This window comes from Colias croceus, chromosome 8, assembly GCF_905220415.1.
Source record: "Colias croceus chromosome 8, ilColCroc2.1".
Taxonomy (NCBI): domain Eukaryota; kingdom Metazoa; phylum Arthropoda; class Insecta; order Lepidoptera; family Pieridae; genus Colias; species Colias croceus.
The window spans coordinates 6,524,927-6,543,823 of NC_059544.1; the positions used below are offsets into that span (position 1 = coordinate 6,524,927).

At 34.6% G+C, this 18,897-nt stretch overlaps 1 protein-coding gene across 1 annotated transcript; it reads left to right on the forward strand.

Moving 5' to 3' along the window:
• Positions 1–966: 966 nt before the first annotated feature.
• Positions 967–18,326, forward strand: LOC123693697 (cilia- and flagella-associated protein 44). The gene is made up of 42 exons (XM_045638892.1): positions 967–1,000; positions 1,201–1,390; positions 2,138–2,284; positions 2,355–2,518; positions 2,651–2,781; positions 3,030–3,134; positions 3,334–3,483; positions 3,601–3,660; positions 3,751–3,993; positions 4,308–4,484; positions 4,686–4,877; positions 4,947–5,089; positions 5,279–5,412; positions 5,691–5,871; positions 6,116–6,281; positions 6,582–6,685; positions 6,856–6,961; positions 7,037–7,209; positions 7,420–7,629; positions 7,709–7,819; positions 7,914–7,952; positions 8,088–8,256; positions 8,443–8,616; positions 8,700–8,897; positions 8,973–9,105; positions 9,182–9,281; positions 9,352–9,454; positions 9,740–9,859; positions 10,012–10,210; positions 10,478–10,637; positions 10,801–10,939; positions 11,133–11,335; positions 11,838–12,066; positions 12,562–12,666; positions 12,839–12,946; positions 13,118–13,272; positions 13,589–13,735; positions 13,970–14,111; positions 14,426–14,582; positions 15,168–15,281; positions 15,430–15,566; positions 18,168–18,326. The coding sequence occupies exons 1-42, from the start codon at positions 967–969 to the stop codon at positions 18,219–18,221; spliced, it is 6,006 nt and encodes a 2,001-aa protein (XP_045494848.1). The 3' UTR covers positions 18,222–18,326.
• The last annotated feature ends 571 nt before the right edge of the window (positions 18,327–18,897 follow it).

Genomic DNA, 18,897 nt, shown 5'->3' on the forward strand with positions numbered 1-18,897 from the left:
ATGTCAACGTCACAATGACAAGCACAGATTATAGCACATCTATGTAATCCCGGGATTTTTTGACCGTTGGATGTCACTGTTTGAATATTTAAAATGGAAATATTAAAAAGAGAATAATTATTATAACCGCAACAAATAACTTATTCAACGATCGGCGACAAATGAGATTTTACAAGATGATCGCGTTATCATGGCGCTCAGTCATGGCTCACTAATACTTATTCTGTGGTCATGTCGATATTTCCCACTCCCGCCAAATGATGCCTCCTCCACACTACTCGCGAAGTTGAACGAGGTTAGACGAATAGAATAATGTAGAGAGGCACTTCGGCTTACTTCGTCCAACTTTACCTCGCCTCGGCCGACTTCCGTTTGTTGTCGGTTTTTGCGCCCGAGTCAAAGGGCACGAAGTTACCTGAAGTTCGTTCTGAATATGAACGTATGCGTTCCTCGCGAAGTTGAACGAGTGCGTAGTGTAGCACCGCGGACTTCAGTCAACTTCGGCCGAGTACTTCGCCGAGGAACTTCGCGAGTAGTGTGGAGGAGGCAACGGGTAACATCACGGGAGCACTGTAGGTACTACTACTATTTATTTACTCATGTGGTACGACGACAACGCTATAACACCAGTTATGACGACGATAGTAAGCAACTTTCATATTATTATACTATAATAATAAATTGTGTACACAGTGTGTATGTACAACAGATTACGAATCCATGATCAAAATCGGCATAGAGTAGCCTCTATGCCGATTTTGATCATGGATTACCACACGTAGTAGGTAACCAAGGTAGTAACCAAGACGGCTACTTATCATCTTGTATCCTAGCAACATACTTTAATAATATTATTATTACTGTAGGTTATTATTGTGGTTATTATCATTTTTAAAACAGGAGTAATTTAAAAAGTCCCCACACAGGACTAATAGTTAAGTTGCCTTAAAAATATAAATATTTAAAATGGCAGACGAAGAGCCTGGCGGGCACGGCGAAGGTAATGATTATAAGCATTATTACAGATGTTTTTGTTTTTGTTGATTGTAATATGTATGTCCAGAATTAAACAAGTTGAATTTATTATGAGTCTACAAAAAAAAAATGCTACAAAATGACAAAATGTTCTGAAGGAAACAGAAATCCTTTTGAATGCTTTATACAAAAATAAACATACCAAATACGTAATAACTATTTTAGAATGCGAAGAAGAAGAAGAACAGGAAAAAGTTGAAGAACCCTTGGTGGAGGAAGAAGAGACAGTCGAAGAAGAATCTGTTTTAACTGAATATGACCCAGATGAATTTTTGTCTGGGGCCGTAACTAGCTTAGATGCTACGATTCCTGATGATTTATTTGAATTTGAGTATCCTTTCAATCAGAACCCTAAGTACCTACTTACATTATCACTACTGTTTCTGCTATGCATTTTCATATGCTATTCATTTTCATATGTTTCCTTAAATAGCTTTTTAGGTTTTAGACAAAGCGAAAGCTAGGTTTTACTAAATGTTTTTTTAAACAATGGCTCTAAAACATTTCTTTGACTCATTAAAATTAAATATCGATGTAAGTACTTACCTATAATAAAATAATACTAAAGCATTAACTAAATATATTCCTTAACTTTCTGTAAGACATTCCTACGGGTATAACTGCCACAGATATTTCAATCTTTGTGCGTGCGACGACAGTGTAGTCTGTTGGTCTTCAGGAAGCATTATAACTTTTATGGACGTGAATACTAAACAAACATGGTTTCGTAGAAGCACTACTGGTGGATCAGTCGGCAATATCACGGTAACATAAATAATCATCCATATCTATATCATATACACTAACAGTATTATTTATATAAATGATTTCTGTAAAATGAGACTAAGAAATAAAAATTAATATGTTCTAAGGCACGTAAGTACTACAAAAGTGACGATACAAAAAATATACTGTATAATTTTTTCTGTCTGTCCGTCTTTCACATTGTTAAAATCACAGAATAATTAGAATTACTCTCTAGAACTGAACAATATTATTGGTAAGTTATATTACATTCGTATGATTTACACAGGAATATCAACGCCATGCTAATTTCCTACCTGAAAAATTTATCTAACAATTATTTTTATTAGTCATACAGAAAAGATCCGAACTATAGAATTGCAATAGCAGAAGGTAGAGAAGGTCCCAGAGATCCAATAATATTACTTTATACTTGGCCACAAATGGACATAGACGCAGTATTGCGCGATGGAACAGCCAATGCCTATTCAATTCTGGACTTTAGGTCTGTACTTAAGCGTTGTGGTATTTTTAGTCATTACGCTACTTTTATTATATTGAGTTATTTTTATTAGCCCTGATGGGGAGCTACTTGCATCTGTAGGAAAGGAACCAGATTATAACTTAACAATATGGAACTGGAAAAAGCATAGGATTCTCCTACGTACTAGTGCCTTTACATTTGACGTAAATACGGTTATGTTTTCACCGTATTGTCCTGGCCAGCTTACAACTGCGGGTAAATATTCTTCATAGATACTCAAAACTTGTTAGAAAAAACTCATAAGAAAAATTCAAACGTTTATACGTATTTTTGCCGTATTACTTACAAGAACTTGACCGGTTAAACAATATGAATGAAAAATTTTAGGAGCTGCACATATAAAATTTTGGAAAATGGCTAATACGTTTACGGGTCTTAAATTAAAAGGAGAACTTGGAAGATTCGGTAAAACGGAAATTTGTGACGTGTTGGGTGTTTACCCAATGCCTGATGAAAAGGTAGATATATTGTTATTTTTAACTAGCTTCTACTGTAGATCGTAATATACCGAATCTTATAACTTAATATATATCATCACGAGCTACTACTTCAGCAATACATCTGTTAAAACTTTATTAAATTCACACTTAACCACAGGTGTACCAACCTAATTAATTATTCGTCGACCTTTCTTCTATTTTTGTTGTGTTTCGTTCAATTTGCAAGTACATGGGTAGGTAGTAGGTATACGTAATTTCTTTTCTAGGTATTATCTGGATGTGAATGGGGTAATGTCTTAGTCTGGGAAGCTGGTCTTGTCAAACTGGAAGTTACACAGCGGGGACGGAAAACTTGCCATAAAGCTCCCGTGGTCCGTATTACCTAAACTATATAGATTCATATATTTTTTTAAACTATAATCTAAGATTCCGATCATAATATTATACCAGAATAAACAATTAAATAGTAACATTAATTTTGAAACAATTATTTGTTCCCAGTTTGTTCATCAGATAGAAGTGTATTTAAACTCTTTGAAAGTATTTAGTATATTCTAATACCTTATGTAGATTCAATTCATGCTGAGTCCAGCTGGTGATGAAGTGACAACAATAGCTCGAGACGGTTGCGTGCGAGCCTGGTATTGGGATACTGTGGAACAAGCTGACCCGCCTGAAGACGACCCTTACGTCGAACTCAACCCCGTCGCTGAAACTTGTGTAATTTAGTCATACTACGTTATTAAAGTAAAAATTAAATAACATTTGGAGCGTTTTGCTACCTGTATTCTTTCTCATGACAATTTTTTTAATGGGTTAAAAGAGTTGTTATTTTAGGTGCCAGACTGCCAAATTATGTGTTTGAAACATCAGAAAGATATGTTTTGGTATGCACAAGTAAGTATGGATAACTTGATCTTCGTAATTACCTGGATGCGTATTGGTTGAAATGTTTTAGTATAATATATTTTTCTGAATTTCTATAAGGATGGCAACGGAGGCCTCTGGACGGTGGAATTAGAAATAGACAAAATAGAATGCAATCACCGGAAAGTGTTGACTTGTCACGCTGGTGCGATCGTCGCTATGGCTGCTCTTCGCTCACATCCGATCCTGGTCACGGCGGGACAAGATGGCGCTCTGCAAGCATACAATACTGAAACCCATGCACTGCTTGCTAGATACCAGTTTCAAGCCGGTGTTACGTGCATGCTGTATCCACCGGTTGATGTAAGTTTTACCTTGAATAATTATTCATCCGTATGATACTAGTGTAACACATGTGATAAACATAATAAAAAAAACACCGTTTTAAAACTACGATAATCAGAATTATGTCTGGTTTTCACAACTCACCATTGAGACGGCTGATTTATTTAATTCATAAATATAAAACAGATCATACACACACGTCAACGAAATTCGAAGAACAAAGCTCGAAGTCTTGAAATGATATTATAGCAGAAACTGATCTTGTGGTAGTCTTCTTAAATTTTATGCGAATCGCAGACAAAGAAGATTATTTTTATGGCCAATGCTTACAGGTAGATGAGACATCTTGCATTATAATAGTCGGTTTTGCGGATGGGATAATGCGTACGTTATTCATTCATCCCGATCGTCTCCTGGCTCAGACGACATTGGTCGAAGTTCGAGTACATTCTGCACTCACTATTCATAGCGAAGACTCAATTCACGCGGATGTTCTTGATTTAATATGCGTAAGTTTCATTTTTATTTTGCACCGTAATATTTATTTGTTACTGAAAATTTAGCGAATACCTACCTATTTGCCAATATATCTTGAATAAAAAGACGGTTTATATTTAATGACAGTCAAAGATTGGCACAGATAGATTTGAGCCCAGAATAGTAGAAAACAAACCGCAGAAAAACAAATAATCGTTTATTTCCATTTGCAGTTGCTGAAGCCTCACTCTAAATCTCTTACACAAATAACAATAAATGAACAACGTACACTATTAGTTACTTGCGGTGAAGATAGTACTATATTCATTTATAGACTGGTGATCGATACTCCCTTCAGACTACATAGATTGGGATTTATTGAAACTCCGAACAATATTGCTTATATGACATGGAAACCAGAGGAAGTAAGATATAAAATAGCATCACTCGATAAATTTTATGTTCTTGTATTGTAATTTTATCTACTTTTACAGGAACGTGTGATACTTTTGTGTGGACAAGTAGGATTTATTATGGAAGCATTATTACCGGACGTACCTATTCGTGATTATTCACAGATAACAACATTCAAATTGGATTTCGTGTCATACAAAGAGATACTCGTGAAGAAACATTTGTAAGTTGAAGCTTGTATCTATTCAGTTGCGAATTAAGACAACAATAACAGCTATACTGAATTTATTGTCGATTCGTCTCGACATTCCGAATCAATAGAAAATTAGTAATTACATACATTACTTATAAAGGTAATTTTCTATAAAACAGACGTGACTTAACTACATAAGTATTTTTGTTCAATCATCAGTATGCGAAATCGACCTTTTCCAACGGAAGAAGATTTAGCAAGTATCGATGAAGAAGCAATTAAAGCTAAGGAAGAAGCTGAAAAAGAGAAAGACGACGATGAAGAAGAAGAGTGGCTGGGAGAGATACAATTAAGTATGCATATTGCATATGTATAGTAGATAATATTATTTAGGATGCTAACTTTTTCATAAAACTGAGAAAGATTTATAAAGTATAGGCTCTTGTTCTTTCTTTTCAAGTAATGTAGGTGCGCAATACGCAGATTCATATATTTGAAGAACTGTAAATTAAATCAGATTAATGTAAAGATTGAGCAAGGATGGCATCAGAATATTGTCAATTTCTTAAGTATATACAATAATTGAAAAATCTATTTCTCGGTATATTTTAAAATAACTCCTTATTTATAGTGGAAAGTGAAAGCATGTTAGGAACTACGATCACATGGGCGCAGTACTGTGAGGAAGGTATCTGGGTTGTGCAGCGTGGTACCGGGGCACTGTTTTTGGTTAAACCTGGAAATAATAAAATTTTGAAATACGGCCCTTTTCCTGGTGCATGGTGTGATGATTTGACGTCTCTAAAGTTTGTGTAAGTTGCTGTATTGATAAATTTTATTCGAAAACAAAAATAACTTTTTAACAGAATTCTACTTGCATTTTCGCTGGTTTTCGGCTCGGTTTGAGCCGAGAGAAAAACAAAATATATTAAAGTCAATATGTCACTAATTATGTTGCTTTCCGTTGGAACAATAATTTACATTATTTTTGTTCACACAAATTTACACACACATAAATAAATAAATAAAATAAACGGATATAAATTAACTTTACAGTTGCGATAATCGTTATTTGATTGTGGGTACTAACACTGGCTATATAAGAGTTGTCCGAATGCCCACCGAAGAGGAGGATTCTCCTGAACAACATCACATGATATGGATAATGGCGCAACAGAAATTATTGAAAAAACTGAAAGGCAGGCGTTTAGCGAAAGAAGAGGTAATATCATTAAAAATATATGTTTCGGATGAAGATCTTTTTACTTTCAATGATGCTTCCTGAAGGCCTAACATGAGTTTACAGTGATCTTATTCGTCACAGTCGTAAAAACATTGTATGAAAAATTACTGCAACGCCTCTAGCGCTTACCTACTTACAAAACTAATTTCAGTAGTATGAGCCTTATAGTAAAAAACCTATCGCACACATTCAAATTGGCAAATTATAAATTGGTGTTTTTCTTATCGTTTTTTTGCTGTTTAATATATTTTCATTAAAGTATTAATTAAACTATTTCAGCCTCAACCTACGCCTCGCATTGATTTTCATGACTGTTATTATTTACCGATGCATGACCGTTATACAGGAGCTGTTACATGCTTAGAATTCAGTTCAGATGGAAAGTAAGCGTATTTAATTTAAACGTATACATTTTATTAAAATTGTACAAAATTACTTTGTCTTTTTTTAATAAACTTTAAATGTATAATATGTTGCGTTTTATAAAATTCTCAGGCGATTTTATACAAGCGGTGCAGATGGAAATATTTTCTCGTATATTGTTAATTTTCAGGCGATTTTATACAAGCGGTGCAGATGGAAATATTTTCTCGTATATTGTTAATTTTGAAGAGAATCTCGTTCCGTCGTCTCCACGACGTAAACTTTCGGAAATACCAGTAAAATACTTTTTTTAAATAAATATTTTTAGGTTAAATATGAACGGTATTAAATAAGATGTGTTTTGATTGTAGAAAGTGGAAAGAGTTCGAGAACCTAGTACACTAGATGGAGAACTTATGTCTCATGAACAATTGAAACAAAAGGAAGAATATGATAAAATGATGGCTATTGCTAATGCGCATAAGAAGAGAGTGCGTGACCAACTTGCGGAAATTTCTGCTGAATATAGCAAAATAATAAAAGCGTTTGTATTAAATATTTTTATAAAAAAAATTGAAATCGAATTTAATGTTTTTACTATAACTATGATTTGGAATCTTATAATTGTCAAATTTCAGCCCGATCCGTTCAGTGGTTTGGGTTGTGCGTTGATAGATCACTTTGTCCATCAGTCAATGAGTTTTATATAATTAGATAATATATTTTTTTAATGATTTCTATATACATAATACAGAAACCGAGCGCTCCCATACTCGCAACAAATCGACGTAACCCTAGATCCTCGGCCATTACAAGTACAAGAACAAGAGTTAGATGAGTGTAAGGCGTTAACTAAACGAAAGTTAGCGCACCAGCTTGAAGCCTCAGATCTTGGATTGCATAAAATGTATTCCAGGAATATCATACAGCTAGACGTATTTCCCTTTACTCTGAAATGTATCAGGTAAGTGGACAAAATTTCGCGTATATTTTATTTAAATCTCTGTTGTGTTTATAATAAAATCAAATACTTCCCATCATAGGGATCCAGAAGTTATGATCAGGCCGTTGAGGCAAAAGAATCTATCGCAAGCCTTCTATAACCAATTAGAAGAAGTTCATCAGAAAATGGCAGAGGCAGCTTTACGGGGACGGTAATAAGAAATATAAATTTTAACATTTGATGTTTAAACTTTTACATATTTTATTTCCCAAATAATTTTTAATTATTTTCATGCTGACATAAAGGGATATTAATTTACTAGCATTAGCAGAGGCTACTTTAAAGTAAGTATCTTATTAGAACTTAGGAGCATATGACTTGATTGCTTTACGTTCTAAAACTTTACTTCACGCTGCTAAAAAAAACTTTATCTGTCCTTAAATTTTTAGTAGTTTATTAATTGTTAAATTTGTATTTAGTCGTGCAGAATCAACCGCGCGAAGAGCGGCTGCTAGAAAATCATCATGGGGTCCACCAAGGGTTGCATCATTTCTGCTTGGCCTTCCGCCAAAACCACCTCATCCATTGAAGAAAGCTCTTCGGAATTATCATATCCGTCTGAACAGACATCATCTTCAATTTATTGAAGTAAATATAAACTTAAATATGGTGACCATTAAACATCACATTTTTGTTATACGTTTAGGGAATGAAATTCTATTGATATCCTTCCCTAGACAGATACTTAATTTAATTACGAATGTTATATTTAATTAAGATACTACAAATCTTATTTTATGATTACTATATAAATAATATTGATTTAACAATTAGTGGCAAGAACATCTATCTCGAAAACCGGATCCAAATGCAATGCCACCTGGAGCAGCAGAAGCTCTCAAAGAAGCTGAAGCGACAATTGGAAACCGCTTACTAAAAACACAACCGGATTACGTAGCACCACCTGGACACAACACTCAATTACGAGTTTGTCTTGTTAGAAAAGAAGTAAGGATAAACTCGATTATTTAAAATAAATATTATTTACGAGACAATCCTTTAAATTATAAAATTACAATAATTATTCCTAGATCTACGATACTAAACGTGCTTTCAACGAAAAAGTACTACAACTGCGAGAGCACAAACTAAAACTTGTAAAACGTATGAAAGATATTGGGGAAAGATTAACTGAAATAAGAGTTGAAATCCCACCGAAATTAGCCAAACCTCCTCCACCAATACCTCAAATAGATGATGATTTGGAGTTTCCAGAGAAAAATTTGGAGGTAATAAAAAAGGTTAAAAGGTAGCATTAAGAATACGAACTCTTTATAATTTCTGTGGAATTAAAAAACTTACAGATTAAGCCCGTTGCTATAAAAGGAGTTCCAAGAACAGCACCATCAAGAAAAACAAGTGAAAGGAGAAAATCAACATTATATCCTCAGCAAAGAATTCGCCCGCCACGTGTTCCACGTTTTGTTCCATTATCTGGTAGCTATGATTGTAAACTTCTAAATATAGATTTTAATAGATCTGTTAATATGTAAATGCTGTAATTATTTTGTAGAATCACGTCCGCTTGCTGCATCTTGGGAGATACTTAAAGCTAGGCCAGATCAAGAGTCCTTTCCGATTGAAGCTGAAATACGTGAAAGACGTATAGAACGGTACGATATAAACTGATAGCATTTAAACATTATTAATAAGATATAATTGTATGAAATATGTTTTCCACAGCCATCTGTATGAACAAGATATGCTTCTTGCGGATGCAGAAGTTTCTGTCCAACAGTTTGACTCTCGACTACGACAACTGCAAAGAGAAAGGATTCGTGTTCAGGTATGATGGTATCAATCTTTTCCATTTATTTTAGTATTTGAATAACCATAAAATAATTAAATAGTCTTTATACTCATTCTTTATGTCTTTATTATATTACTAGCTTTCCGCCCGCGGCTTCGCCCGCTTTGTGCTTTAAACTGTCCTATCTCTCAAGTTGGATCGAACTGCACATGGTGTGCGAATTTTATTATAATCGGTTAAGTGGTTTAGGAGTCAATTGAGGACAAACATTGTGACACGAGATTTATATATATTAAAGATGATTGCCATCGCCATCTTTAGGAAAAGAATCAATTATTGGAACTGCATTTGTATCAACTGCACAGAGAGATGAATGTATTAAATCGATTTGAGGCACATGAAGATCGCTTGGCTGAACGTGTTTATGCAAAACTGATGCAGGTAATTTAAAACATTAATTCTATGAATAAGCTAATAATAAAAAAAAATATTATTTCATCCACAAAGTTCATAGGTATACCTTGGACAAATTGATTTGGACTCAATATAGGGTAATGCTATGATTATACTCGATACCTAATTATAATGTTTAGGTCCGCAGTGTCCAAGACCAAATTGCAGACTGTGAACACCGGATAGAAGAACATGAAGCTGAAAAGGAACGTTTGGATGCGGCTTGTCAAGATCTACAAAGGCAATTCAAGAGGCTAGTACAAGACAATAAGTTTGCAGACTTTTTGCGAAGGATCTTCAAGAAGAAATATCGTCCACCACGTGAAAGGGACGATGACGGTAAGTTTGTTCTATTATTTTCATGGCTTCTTGTTATATGTATGTAATGGTCACTATTCTATACTTAATACAGTACTGTATAATTTATACAATAGATTTTTGTTCGTCTGTGCTAAATTCGAAACTATTGATTTTGAAATAACTTTTGCCTCTAGAAAGTTCCACATAGACTTGTTATACTTTTAACGTTTTTCCCTTGGTGCAATTCAGACCGAGTCGGTAGCAATATTTACTCCAGATATAATTTGGCTTTATTATTATATACAGAATCCTCGGAATCTGAGTCGTCGTCATCATCAAGTGAGGAAGAAGATGAAGGAAGCTTAGACAGTCGGGACATAGGGCCCATTCGCCTTGATCCCAATATCTGCCCAGAAGGGTGTGACGTTGACGTGTACAATAAAACATATGAATTGCGGAATACTAGGTACAATATAAGGATATGAAATAGTTTGACATAAATATTTAATTATCGTGATACTACTATGACTGATATGACAATAACATGCAAGTAATGAAAATTTTCAAAAAATTAGGCAGTATTATGCAATTTATTTACTTACCTTACTAAATTTCGTCATTATTTTTAGACATAAACATGAACAAGATATTATTGAACAAGACCATTTAGTTGATCTTCTACGTAAAGATATTGATGCACATAATAAAGTGAAGCGCAAGTTTTCGGTTCAGCTTGAGAAAAGGAAAAATGATTTACGCGAATTTATGGTAAGTTTAGTTTCTTTTCAACTAAAACAAAGCTAAGTTATCATAACAGCAAACTAAGAAATTAACGTCCAAAATAATTATCATCGCATACGGAAAAGTTGTTTTCATGTATTTAACACAATTTTTTTCATCAACATAAGTAGATATTATTGTCACTAAAAGTATTTTTTTTTTATATTTTATTAAATTCAAGATGGAAAAACAAAGTTGCATGAATGAAGTTGACCAAGTAGTGATATTACGTTACGATCAAATAAGAGCATCTGCTCTACGTGGATGTACCGGTCCTGATGGACTGTCACAAACTGTGGTATTCCCCGAACAATTGTTGGCGCGTTTGCGCAAAAGAGTGCTTGAGTTGCACGATGAAATAAAGCAGCAGAAGCAAAGGCACAAGTAATTATTTTTCTTATTTGACAACGTACTTTATATTTAGAATTTCGTTCAATTAAAAAAAGAGCGTGTGTGCCTAGCACACATGTCAGAAGTGAAACTTCTTTGGTAAGACTCAGATACCTAAATCGTCGCCTTACGCTGACTGTATTGCCATGACGGGAGCTTTTATTCTCAACGCCTAAAGAAGTTTCACTATAAAAGATTATTTTATTTTCTTAAATTTTTGAAATGAAAACTTCTGCGGCGTTGAGCACCTTTTCTGTAATGGGTATAAAATCTTAAACTCGCGTCAGGACACGTGACCTGATCGAAAAAGCGTAAGACGGATGGAGATTAGACAGCTATCCCCTCTCTACTACGCGCGTTTTCACTTCTGCCGGCACTCCCGGAGTACAACCCGTCTTTTTTTTACCATTACGTTAGAATTAATAGACTTAAAATTTTCACTACGATTTCCTACAACTTACATAACTATTAGGTACTAACTTGACATCTTATTCAGAGTAAACAAAACGCACTTATTCCGCATGAACATTGACTTGCGCGAAATGGAGGCGCAAGCGGAGGAGTTACGGGCCAAAATGCGTGACGTACTTACTCGTAAGCTCGGCAAGCCACGCCGAGTGGATCGCACCCTTGACGATTTGTTGCGACAAATGGCAAGGAGACACAAGTTCTCGGCAACTCTTGGCACGTTGCCACAGATTATGATGCAACTTAGGTCGTGGAGGGTAAGAAAAATGTAGAAAATTTATTGATTACTAGCTTTCCAACCGCAGCTTCGCCGGCGCAGTCAAAGAAAAACCCGCAAAGTTCCCGTTCCCGTGGGATTTCCGGGATAAAACCTATCCTATTTCCCGGGGTAAAAAGTAGCTTTCTCGGGTATCAAAATATCTATATACCAAATTTCATTCAAATTGGTTCAGTAGTTAGGGCGTGATTGAGTAACAGACAGACAGACATAGTACTTTCGCATTTATAATATTAGTATGGATGAAGGCTTTGCATTGCAAACGGGATTGCAAACGGGATTGCAATTTTTCCTCCGTATTTCTGGTGTCTTCTTTGATTCTGTTTATTTTAAACACAAGAAAGGTCAAATACAATATGATCCTTTTGTTCTAACTTCTCAGTCGATTTAGAATTATAAAAGTAATTATAGATGCCTTTATTGGTACCTACTTACTACTCAATAGTTAAAAGGAATGTTTGGTTTATTTAATTAGGAACGTCACGGTACATTGGAGAAAAAATATCTCACTACATTGGAAAAATATTCAGATCGTCTCCGCCTTGCTGCTGCCTTGCAAGCTGATGTCTTACCACAAAAGGTATTTCCAACTTAGTATAATCAATTAAGCTATTAAGCTGATATATAAGTAGGTAATATTTAAAATGAAGACCAAAGCGAAGATAATGTAGTTGTTTAAATGATAATTACAAAATAAAATAAATATACTTACATATAGAGAAATATAACTTGAATTTCTTATTGCATTCAAGCCTCAAAAGGATCCTTCGGTAATGGCGGGTGGCTACGAGCAAGAGCAATATCAACGCGATGTAGTTCGACTTCGTATTATAAGATCACAACAGGAACAACAGATTAAGGTAACATGATCTAAATAGTGAGATCCTGTAACATTTGATAATATTGTTTCTGAAATCCATATACCAAATCGCTCCGTCGCTTTGTAAAAGTTTCATACGTATTCCAAATTGTGTTTCTATGTAATCAAAATATAAATAGTGTAACTTTTTAAAGTGACACATTACATACAGGCACTACGTGAAGAAATTCAAAGTCTTCGTCTCAAGCCGCTGTCATATCGTCCTCCGATGGAGACAGTCAGCCCGCCGCCTTCTGATCGATCACAAATATATCTATTTCAAGTTCCACATACATCGAGACAGCTGCGCAAGAAATACTTTCCAATGTAAATACTAGTAACTTCTTTGAAACAATTTGTTGAATTTACAAGATGAAATTCTTAGGACAACTTCTAAAACATTCATTTCTCATTCTACAACGATTTATTATTTTAAAGTTCTGTGGTAGCTAAGTAGATATATAAAATTAGATGATAATAATAAATTATGTATCGAATAAAATATTTCAGAACGGTGGAAAATTCCTTTACAGTAATTGTATCGTAAATTCTTACGTGGACACGTCCTACTCATAGACTTCTGAAATATTTTCCATATAATCTTCTCAATGAATACATAATATTATATTACCATTACTTGCAGTACTCCACTAGGCTCAGTTCAACTTGTATACGATGTCAATGTGATGAAACTGCTATACGATTGCTTGGACTCTATGAGGGTAACCCGTGATGATGCTGATGAATTACTCCGGGAACTCACTGCTGAATTGGCTGATGTTATTTCTGGGTAAAATTTTATTACGCTATAATTATTATAATGTTTACAATAGGTATACCCTTATCCTGGAAAGTGGAAAGTACCAGCAATGCATCCCAACCTAGGTGGTATAGTAACAATTTGTCAGACTTGAAATTGATTTATGATTGTAACGCTTTAATTAATTCTTATTTCCCAAAGCAACTTGCTCTTTCATAATATAAAAAACGTGTTGTTTGAGAAGAGTTAATTTTCTTTATCCAGGGCAAAATCTCGTTTCGAAGTTGTGGATAGTTTAGTGCGCAAATGGTTGTTGAAGTATGGAGGCGACCCCAGCATGTATAAGAAACAGACGAGAGCTTTCGACGCTTTAGCGGCGTTAGCTGATCGACTGATACGGCAACACGTGAGACAATAATATTATTCTTAATATGATTGTTTTATGTTTTTCAATAATATGTGAATGATACGACTTCACTGTATTTTGAACGAATCTTAGAATAGTGTGTATTTTCCGATGATGTTTTATAATAATTTAGAAACATCACTTTATCTCTATGTACTTCTTACGACTAGCTTTGGTCCCGATCTTTTTTCCTAAGTGGATAATATGTTTATTTTATAACCAGTACCAGGAAGACTCCCCGACTGAAATTGGTGTTTCGTGTATTTCTATTGGTGTTTCTAGTCATTTACATACTTGAAGTATATTTTGCTCAGGTCGAAGCCATGGAAGGCACAGATCAGCAATCTCATAAAATAATGGAATCTTTGGAAGCGGCTTTGAAAGACGTGTCGGGACTGAGAAAGCACTTACATGAGCGGCTTGGACCAGCTCTCGCTGCCTTGTTGCATACTACAGAACTTGATGATTTAGGTAAAGGCTTAGTAATAATTAATTAGATTATAAAAAAAAACAGCGCAGGTATTCCTTACTTTGAGAGCACTTGCGGTTTAACCACAGAATACATAATAGTAGGTAAACGCTACAGAACGGACACTCTCCGCCACCCGCCAAAATTAAACACATACCTCACCCCGCACGATCAGCCTAAAAATGGTCCGTATTTTTCTGAAAGGACGATACGCAACGAAGATTGACAACATTAATCAAATTGACTTAAAGTAAATTTATTATTTTGTATTTGTGATTATCGTTTTTCGTAGAAAATGATTAGATATTGTGCTGTTTACGGATGTATTTCATCAGAAAAGCGCGAATTTTTTTACGCTAGTCACAAATGTGCCAACCATAAAGCGTTAACACACACATTTGCAGTCTCTACAGTGTGACTGTCAAAACTGAGGTCAAAACGATAATTTTGTATGGAGTGTCCGGGTTGTGGTTTAACGTTAACTTAATTTTGTTTTTCTTTTCACTAATGTTTTAGTACCTTACTTTTGACACAAATATGACTTCTACAGAATTAAGAAATAAACCATAATGTACCTTTTTCTTTAGGTACTGAAGAAACAATGACGTCGCTCGTAAATTCTCTAATTGATGAAGATAATCCTCTGTCTACTGAATCTATCGACAGCATTATTATTACTGATGTGATTGATGATATAAAAGGTACAAAATGTTCTGCCTTAATATTATCATAATTATAATGAAACAAAGCTGCAGGATATGTGTACCTATCTTATTTATTTTTACATTACCTATTTATTACTCTATAAACTTTTGAGAACATTAAACTTAAAAATTTAATTTTGCATAGACTGTGGTGTTCACCTGCCGAATGAAGATTTAGAACATGTTGTTAAAATTGCAATAGACTGTCTTAAAGCTCAATTAGTTGGAAGTGAAGAAGCGAAGCAAATAGAACGGGATGTTCAAAAAGCAATGGATGATGCGGTAAGCTAAATAAATACTTACCCGCATAAACTAAAAAGTATGCAACACATACGCAATGAACAAAAAAGGACAAAGCAAAGTATTTTATTTATAGCCTTTATTGCCAATATTACAGGTTACATTTTTACTTAAAACTAAAATTAAATTTATATGTGGGTGCTGGCGTGTCCTTGTGACACAAAGGCCTCTTCCAACTTCTTCCACTCGCCACGTTCTTTCGCCTTCCGTAGCCATAGCGGCCCCGCCACTCTCCTTATCTCATCTGACCACCTTTTTCTTTGTCTTCCTCTTTTCCTTTTAGCATCTGCTCTGGGAGTCCATTCAGTAATGACCCTTGTCCATCGGTTTCCCTTTTCTCTGAGCATATGCCCTACCCACCTCCATTTAAGAATCCTTGTCTTTTTTACAACATCTTCTATTTTTGTTATTTTTCTTATATCTAAAGCTCTTTTTCTATGTTTTTTTGTATAACCTAGTATGCTCCTCTCCATAGCTCGTTGGCATGTTACCAATTTTGTGTCATGTTTTTTTGTTTTAGCCCAAGTTTGGCAACCATAGGTGAGTATTGGCAAAATGCAGGTATTGAATAGTCTTCTTTTGATTGTGATATTGTATTGTGTATTTTTAAATATTTCTTTCAGCGACCAGTATCTCTTCCAAGAATGGGCAACCCGTCTCTCAATTTCATGTTCCATTTGGTCGCTGAAAGCTATTATTTGACCTAAATAAATATAAGAATTGACATATTCGATTAACTTATCTTCTATTTTAATTGGGGTTCGCGCTCTATTTGCTATGATTTTGGTTTTTTCATAGTTAATCGATAGTCCCACTTTTTTGCTTTCTTGTGCCAGTTGAAGAAGCATGGTTTGAAGGTTTCCAGGGTTATCTGATATGAGTATTATATCATCAGCAAATCTGAGATGATTCAGATTTGTCCCATTAATGTTTATGCCGAAGTTATCCCAGTCTAATTTTCTAAAGATTCCCTCTAATACTGAGGAAAAAAGTTTTGGTGAGAGTGGGTCTCCCTGTCTCACGCCTCGATTTATAGGGAATACTTCACCTTCGGTTTCCAATTTTACTCTACCTGTGCTGTTTTTGTATATATTCTTTATGATCCTTATGTATTTATTGTTTATTCCTTGATTCTTCAAAGCTTCCCATATAGATTGGTGTTCCAGTGAATCAAATGCCTTGTTGTAGTCTACAAATGCCATGTAAAGTCGATAGTTGTATTCATGGCTTTTCTCAATCAACTGTTTCACCACATGAATATGATCCGATGTAGAGTATCCTGCTCTAAACCCTGCCTGTTCCCTCGGTTGTTCTTCGTCGAGCTTTTTAGTGATACGGTTAAGCAGTATTTTTGAGAAAACTTTATATACGTTCGACATCAGGCTAATTGGGCGATAGTTACCTATTTCGGATCTGTCTCCTTTTTTGTGAATGAGAGTAATGGTAGTTGTTGTCCACTGTATGGGGATGAATTCAGTGTTCAGGATGGTATTGAAGAGCTTAGTCAGTCTTTTTAACGTTTCCGGTAGTGTAGCTTTCATCATTTCGTTAGTGATGTTGTCTAATCCTGGTGCTTTATCATTTTTCTGGGATTTTACTGCTTGTTGGACTTCGCTTTCGAGAATTTGTGGGATATCTTCTGTACAGTCTTCGAGGCTTAAGTTACAATTTAATTGGATCTCTTTGGTAGAGTATAGAGTGCGATAAAAGTCTGTAGCAATCTTGAGGACTGGTTGTCTCTTTGTGATTTGTTTGTTTAATTTGTTTTTCATTTTTGGAATCCAAACCTTTTCCTCTTTTAGTTCTCGTAATTAACTCGTAGTTAACCGTAAAATTAAACAAGACAAAGCTGACAGAAGATTTGAACGTATAAAACACCACATATCGAAAACAGGAGGCATAAACAAGGCATTACGAGAACTAAAAGAGGAAAAGCAAAGTATAAATATACACAAAAATGTGAAAAAAATACACACAGCTCTACAGAGTATATCAGAAAAATATTTTTTATATTATAATATGTAACGTACGTCTTTATAAATTATTATATACTAGCTTACCGCCCGCGGCTTCGCCCGCTTTGTCTAAAACCTAATAAATTATATACCAAAATCTTCTTCTTGAATCACTAGCTATCTATTAAAAAAACCGCATCAAAATCCGTTGCGTACCTAGTTTTAAAGTTTTAAACACAAAGGGACATAGGGACAGAGAAAGCGACTTTGTTTTATACTATGACGTAGTGATGTTGATATGATGAACGGAATAATATTGCGTTGTGTAATATAATATAATGTAAGTTTATGTAATTACATAGACAATTAACCATACATTTGTGACCGCCTGTTTGGTACAGTGGTTGACGCGTGAGCGAAGCACCCCTGGGTTCGATTCCCGGTGGAGACGAAGAAAAAAAAATGCCGGTCTGGCAGGACACAGAAGGCTGATTAACCAACTTGTCCCTAAAGAAAATCGATCAGTGAAACAGATGTATAATGTATCTGCCCCGTACCCAAATAGGGGTCATGAGACTTCGCTTTTTTTTAACCATACCTACATTTAAAGTTTTTTATCCATTTACAGAAATCTATAGCATCGACGAAAGATCCGTCGACTGGACGCAGTGATACAAAATAAGGATAATTTATGCTGAATTGATTTCAATATAATTATATGGGAGAAAGCTGAAAGCAATGACTGCTAAAATTTCATTTTCCTACTTATTGTTTTATCCATTAAGTCGTCTGCATCATTAAATAATTCAATTACTTAAAAAAAGTTTTCTTATTACCCCAAACCTTAGATCCCCAAACTGATTAAAAACCTTACTTCCGCAAGAACTGTCCGACAGTCTGTCTGACAGCAGCTTGCAAGTGTAATCTCGCTGCTGTCGGTATAGTTCCGTATATCTCGCAGCAAGCTGCAAGTATCGCCCGCACGGCTTTTATTTTGTTTATTTTAAAATAGTCGATGACAAAGTCATGAATGCTCTTGTGGAAAAACTATAAAGTCAATAGGATTTTATGAGATCTTAAGATGGAATATAGTGATTATTTTTATTATGCTTAATTAATTTTATAATTTATCTAATTTACGTAAGTTATTATTTAAACAATATATTATTTACATTAGTTCATTAGATCATTTTATATTAATTATCTAATACACATTATAAATCATAGTATAGCAATATAACAATTTTATTTATTACAAGTTGATTTTTTTTTTTAATATAAATAGGTACTTATATTTGTTTTTAATGACCATCTTCCAGTTGTATTTCGCGCAATAAATAATTATGGTAAGTACCAGC